This window comes from Chlamydotis macqueenii, chromosome 1, assembly GCF_036417535.1.
Source record: "Chlamydotis macqueenii isolate bChlMac1 chromosome 1, bChlMac1.mat, whole genome shotgun sequence".
NCBI classification, from domain to species: domain Eukaryota; kingdom Metazoa; phylum Chordata; class Aves; order Otidiformes; family Otididae; genus Chlamydotis; species Chlamydotis macqueenii.
This window is the reverse complement of record NC_141556.1, coordinates 94681074-94687319: the sequence shown is the minus strand read 5'-3', so window position 1 is coordinate 94687319 and position 6246 is coordinate 94681074. Positions and strand designations below refer to the sequence as shown.

General features: G+C 41.8%; 1 protein-coding gene across 1 annotated transcript; it reads left to right on the top strand.

Moving 5' to 3' along the window:
- The first annotated feature begins 55 nt into the window (after positions 1–55).
- Positions 56–4016, top strand: RPL24 (ribosomal protein L24). Its single transcript, XM_086762363.1, has 6 exons — positions 56–133; positions 259–334; positions 1538–1648; positions 2696–2832; positions 3246–3309; positions 3886–4016. The coding sequence occupies exons 1-6, from the start codon at positions 129–131 to the stop codon at positions 3964–3966; spliced, it is 474 nt and encodes a 157-aa protein (XP_086618489.1). The 5' UTR covers positions 56–128; the 3' UTR covers positions 3967–4016.
- The last annotated feature ends 2230 nt before the right edge of the window (positions 4017–6246 follow it).

The window sequence follows — 6246 nt, the reverse complement described above, 5'->3', positions numbered from 1 at the left end:
CCTGCGCGGGGGAGGAGAGGGGTCGGACCCGCCCCGGCGTGCTGCGCGCGGCGCAGGGAACGCCGTTTACCCGTCATCCTCTCTTCCTTTTCCTCCCGGCCGCCGCCCGCCTCGGAGCTGCAGCCATCATGAAGTAAGGGCCTTGGCGGCTCCCCGCCGCCCCATCCGGGGCCATCCGCCACGGGGAGGCTGCCGGAGGGGCCGCGTCTTCCTCCGCCGCTACCCCGCTCTCTCCCCTAACTCTTCTCTCCCGCGCAGGGTCGAGCTGTGCAGCTTCAGCGGGTACAAGATCTACCCGGGCCACGGGCGCCGCTACGCCCGCACCGACGGCAAGGTGAGGCCGGGGGCCGCGGGGAGGGTAGGGCGAGCCCCACGGGGAGTCGAGAGGGGCGGGCAGCCGCGGTGGCGGGTGGGAGCGGGGCCTGGAGAAAGGGGAGGGCGGGCGGCATTAGGGGAAGCGAAGGCCTCGCCCTGGACGCGCGGCGGGGAGCTCGGTGTTGCCCGGCGTCTCCGGCGGTGCTGGGGTAGCGCCTCCCGGAACGGCTCGTGTGGAGCGGTGTGGGAACAGCCTGGCTCTGCTTGTGTCAGTGTCCCGGTACCGCGATTACCGTCAGATCTGCTGCGCGGGAGAACTATCCTCAGCTTGGGTTTTTGAGCCGGGTTTTGGGTTGTGTTTTGGGAAGGGTGTCTTAAAGCATCTGGTCTAAAGTGCGGGAGTGCTGTAGAAAATGCTGTTTAGACGTACTGCCTCTAATGCAGAGATTTGCTGAAGCAAACAACTGAATTTGCAAATAATTTGGGCATGGATCACTGGCATAAAATAGGGAGGAGAGCCCTTTTAGGCTGTCAAATCTCATACAGATGGGATTGTCATAAATATGCTATTCATATCTACAAAAGGAGGGTTTGGGTTTTGGATATTGCAGTGCCGTTATCTTGCTGTACAGAATCTCCTGGGAAGTAACAGCTAAGTAAGTAGATGGAATCCTCAGGTGCTCTGCTGGGAATTAGCTTTATAGTTTAAATTGAATTGTATAGCTAATAACAAATCAGTCTGCTAGTTCTGTCTGTTATTCTAGGCAAGAAGATTTGTGTAACTATGCAAGCAGGAATTGGGTGGAGTGTTGGTCTCCCTGTGTTTCGTAGGCCAAGTTTTGACTCACCTACACATTCAGGAAGTGCAGTTATTTGAGGACAGACCCTTCCAAAGTATGATGCTGGATATGGCCGTTCATACTACGCTTAGAACACAGTGCAGCAGTAGATGCAAGTGGTAATTTGAGCTTTCCTCAGAAAAAAAAAAAAGCTGCTTTAGAATGCCTTGTTAAGAGATCAGTTTGATCAATGGAACAAAACTCCAAAGTTTAGATTTTTTAAAATTGTCTTCTAAAATTTTAATTGTCAGAGCTGTGTAAAGAAATACAAAAGCACCACTGTTGAAAAACACTGAAACAAAGAATTACTTGATATGTTAATGTAAACTGTAAAATTGTCTTTCATAGAAACAAAGCTTACACAAAGTTCTTTACCTTCCCAGGTTTTTCAGTTCTTGAACGCAAAATGTGAGTCTGCATTCCTTTCCAAGAGAAACCCCCGTCAAATCAACTGGACTGTTCTGTATAGGCGTAAACACAAGAAAGGACAGTCAGTAAGTATATACCAGCTAACAGCGCTCTAAAGTTTTCTACGAAAAGATGTCGCTGGTCTGTTAGAGTAGAGGTAACTTGAGTATGCTGGTGTTTAGCAGAAGCATGACCCATATGACCAGGATGAAGACTGGCCAATAATGGTGAAAATGTGAGTGCCTTTACATGAGTTTATATGTTGCTTTAAGTTTGAAAGCTAACCAGTTCAGCAAAAGCTTTCTGTTTGTATTATATGACTTGTTTGAGGGCTCACTGAGAACCACAGTAGGTTCAGTTGATTTTAACACTTGTATGAATGGCGTATCTTTTAAAAAAACAGTTTTACAGAGGTGGGTAATGCTGTTTAATATGTAGACTTTCTAAAAGTTTGGATTTGTAAACTTCCTGTATGGTGATAGCATAGAGAGCTGAAAATCTGGTGGGTCCTATTTTCAGATGATTTGGGGGTTAAAGGATGAGGGAACTTTTCACGTGCCCTTCTTGAAAACATTGGGCTGTAACTTAGTAGGTCTTTCCTATGTAGTTGTCATTGCATGAAAAAGATTAATTACTAAGGCATGAAGTATTTTCAGTGCTCTTGCTTACACTTGCACAGCAAAAGATTATTTAGAAAGGATTATATATGTGTTATAAGTCAATGTTTTTACCAGTTTGTTTGGAGAAGGAAGGTTGATGCTCGATGGCCTATACTGCTGCCCAGCACCGTCATCCCGCTTGAAACAGCTGGGAACTGTCTTCCTTTCAGAAGAGTCCATCAAAGTGGACTTCATCCCTCCTCCCTTTTTTTTCCTGGGAGTTACAGAAGGTTGAACTTCTGACATTCTTCCAGGAATTTTTTTTTATATACCTTGCAAAGGAGAATACATTGTTCTTTTTTAACTAATCAGGAAATCTCTTATCTCTGAAGTGAGCAGTAAAATTCTACTTCTGTGTACAGTTTTGTAATAGCTTCAGTCTTAATAGCAGCTTGTTTCTATAATTGTCTTGAAAAGCCTTTTATTTAATGTCTCGTGGTATTAATTGTCTGTCTTCATCTCCTGCCATTTTAGGAAGAGGTACAAAAGAAGCGCACGCGTCGTGCTGTTAAGTTTCAGAGGGCTATCACTGGTGCATCTTTAGCTGAGATTATGGCTAAACGAAATCAGAAGCCCGAAGTTCGAAAGGCACAGAGAGAACAAGCTATTAGGTGAGAAATTGGAGATAAATTGAGCTATCCTAGACTTTTCAAAGTTTGAGTCCTCACACAAGAGCTTAAACTCTTAGAGTTCTGTGGTTTATAAGCTTTTTTTTGTGAGTTTGTTGTTTCTTTTTAAATCAGTATATTTGGAGGCAATACTGAGTAATCTCAGCAAGAGATACTAGCAACAGAGAAGGGTCGTCTCTTGCCCTCTCCCTTTGTGAAAATATTACTTTTGTCACACACAGTTCTGCTGTCTCTGTAGTAATCTCCCTAGAGGGTACTGAATGCAGAGGATAAACCTGAAATAATGATCTTGGGAATCTTTCTTGATCTTAGGGTGTTCTTACAGTGCTGAGACAAAGAAACAGTGAATGGCAGACACAAATAACTGTTACTCTTTTTCTGTGAATTATTAACAGGGCTGCAAAAGAAGCCAAGAAGGCTAAGCAGGCAACCAAGAAAACAGCTGTTTCTGCTGCAAAGGTAAGCTGCGATAGGTGGACAGAAATCATGGGATGGAATATAACGTATATTCAACACAACGTTCTGTTGCAGCGCTTAGTTGGAAATTCCCATTTATGTTTGGAAGAAGCATTTGCTTATCTATTTTGATCTGGAAGCACATTGGCCAAACCTTAGTACAAAAGTTAAACATACCCTAACAGCTGAATAGAATGAACTTTTTTTACAGAGGAAATAAATGTTACAGTAAAACAACTTTCTGACCATATGTCAGAGATTCTTGATGGCTAAAAACTTGTCTGGTTGTGACATCTTCACTATTAGGAACTTGTAACAATGCATTTATGAATGCTAGCATATATTTCATTATTGCTTATGAATTGCTATGTTGGCATCATAACATGTTGGCTTACAGTGGTATGTATGTAACAATCTGTTAACGTTATTCTAACCTGAAAGATTGTAATTCTAATCTAATTCTCATGTGATCTGATTTAAATTGCCTGATTTCTGTCAAGAATCTTAAATACACAGGAATACTTTCAGGACTTCAGATAAATTGCTTCTCTTTGCTCATACTTTGTTATTTCTCTACAGGCTCCTACGAAGGCAGCACCTAAGCAGAAGATTGTGAAGCCAGTCAAGGTTTCTGCTCCCCGTGTTGGTGGAAAGCGCTAACTTGCCAAACTGTTAGTTGTGCTGAATAAACATCCGACTAACTTTGATAACTTGTGCCATGTTCTCTTCAGCTGTGGGAGATATACTGCAGAAAATTAATCTTATGAAACAGCCATGTCTGCTTTTGCAGACTGAAAAACATCTTGCCATAAAGCACTTGGTTTCTTAGAGCATCTGCTGTATTAGCACATGTTTCGTAAGTCTTTAATGAGCAACCCAAATGGCTGATATTTGAGAAGCTGTTCTTACCTGAAGGACAAAACAGCATACGAGTACAAGTTTATTTCATATCTCTGTCAAATGGCGTAAAAGGATGTTTCTGAATTCAGAGATGCAAACTAAAAGTCACTTACCAGCGGTACTGTTTCACACACCTTTAAAAGGCTGATGCACCTCCTGTATTGTGCAATGGATGTAGCAAGATAAAAAAAAAAAGGATAAAAGGAGAAATGCATTGGAAAAAGGAACGGATGGTTTCATGGACCACATAGCTATTATGTGCAAAGGTTCAGATGCAACTCCTGGGTCAGGAAGTAACAAAACCATGTATTGCTGGAAGCTGGTGTCAGGAAAAGCACGGCTCTGAAGGTGCTGCCTTGCACTTGTTCACTAAGCTAAACGGGTTTCTTGATCCAGTATGGCCATTCTTCTGCAATTGTGGCCTAATTAGGAGCACTTGCAATATTGGTAACAGGTTGAATGAGCTTCAAATGCAGCTGATAGTCTACGTTTATGTCAAGCCCATTTAGGTTCATATTTACCTATGAGAATGTAGATAGGTGTTCCCTTTGTAATTCCTCATGGTCCCACCCATAGAGGGGCTGGCCATTTGTTAAGTTCTTCATGTACAGTATTCATCTGTCTACTTCAGTAATTACACGGGGTAGACAGTGTGCCCAAACTTCGACATAGTTTTGATGGACAGTAAGAGCTTCAGTAAAGCCATGTTCTCTGACTTACTAGAAGTGTAGGGGAAAATGAACCTTCTCTACTTTCTGTATCAGATACTTCTCATTTTATTAATGCCACATCTTAATACCTGTTGGCTTTGAGCGTTTGCTTTGTTATCTTGCCACACTAGTGTCGTAGTTCAGGCACGACAACTAGTCAAAAACACAGCTGTCTGTTCATAGTTTTGATTCCTACAGTTCTTTCGGCTTCAAAAACATGGCTGTAACAGGCAGTTTGAGTTATGGGTTATATTTTGAGTTATATCGTACTTTGGTTTAGGTTTACTGAAAAATAGATAGAGGTCTAGATCAAGTTTGCAAGCCATTTAAAATAGGTCTAGCATGATTACATTAGTGGAATTTGCACCATTATCTTCCAATTATGCTTTTTACTCTTAAACCTAAACCATAGGAGCTACTTATGTTTAGAATTAAATTGAAAGCTTTTAAACTGGTAAACACACTTGAAAGTGAAGCTGCCAGAAACAGGAGGGGAAAAGAGGGCAAGGAAAACTGCTTGATGCTCTAGGGAAAGGAATTTTTAATCATATAAAACTGAAGGCTGAAAACGCCACTGAACATTACCTATGCTAGTGACAACTATATAAAATCCTGATTATATCAATATCTTCTATCAAGCACCTGGTACACTGCATGTATGCTTGTGCAAGTCTTCAGCTAAAGAGTTTTTACAAACAATCTGCTTGAATTACCATTAATGATATATAGGGATTGATTGTCAGATATGACTAATTAGCATGTCAATATTTGAAGTCTGCAGGCTTTGGCTGCCTGCTGTTACTGCAGAGGTGCACAGAAACACTTTAAGATTACTCTTGCCATTTATTCATGAGTTCTGACTGACACAGTGAGACAGAGTAAGAGTAACAGCCCATCAGGTTACTCCTCTCACAAGCCTCAAGTGAGTGCAGCAGGCTGTTCAGAGCAGGGCATTAACCTGATGTATCTGCACATTATTCAGCTCAAACATAGATACAATGCAATGAATTAACATGGAAATTAATAGATTAAAGTCCTTATGTTTGTCTAATGCAATGTAATTGATCCTCTATTAAGTATTTATCACTAAAAATGGAATACTTAGATTTTTTCATAGATCCACAGAAAAAATTATGTTGAAAAGGACCTCCAGAGGTCATCTAGTCCAACCCCTTCCTCAAAGTATGTCTGTTTAGATCAGGTTGCTCAGGGCTGTCTGTACCCAGCTGAGTCTTGAACAACTCCAAAGATAGAGGTTCCACAACCTCTTAAGACAACCTGTTCCAGTATTTGACCACCACCATAGTTTAAAAAAAAATGTAAAAACCTC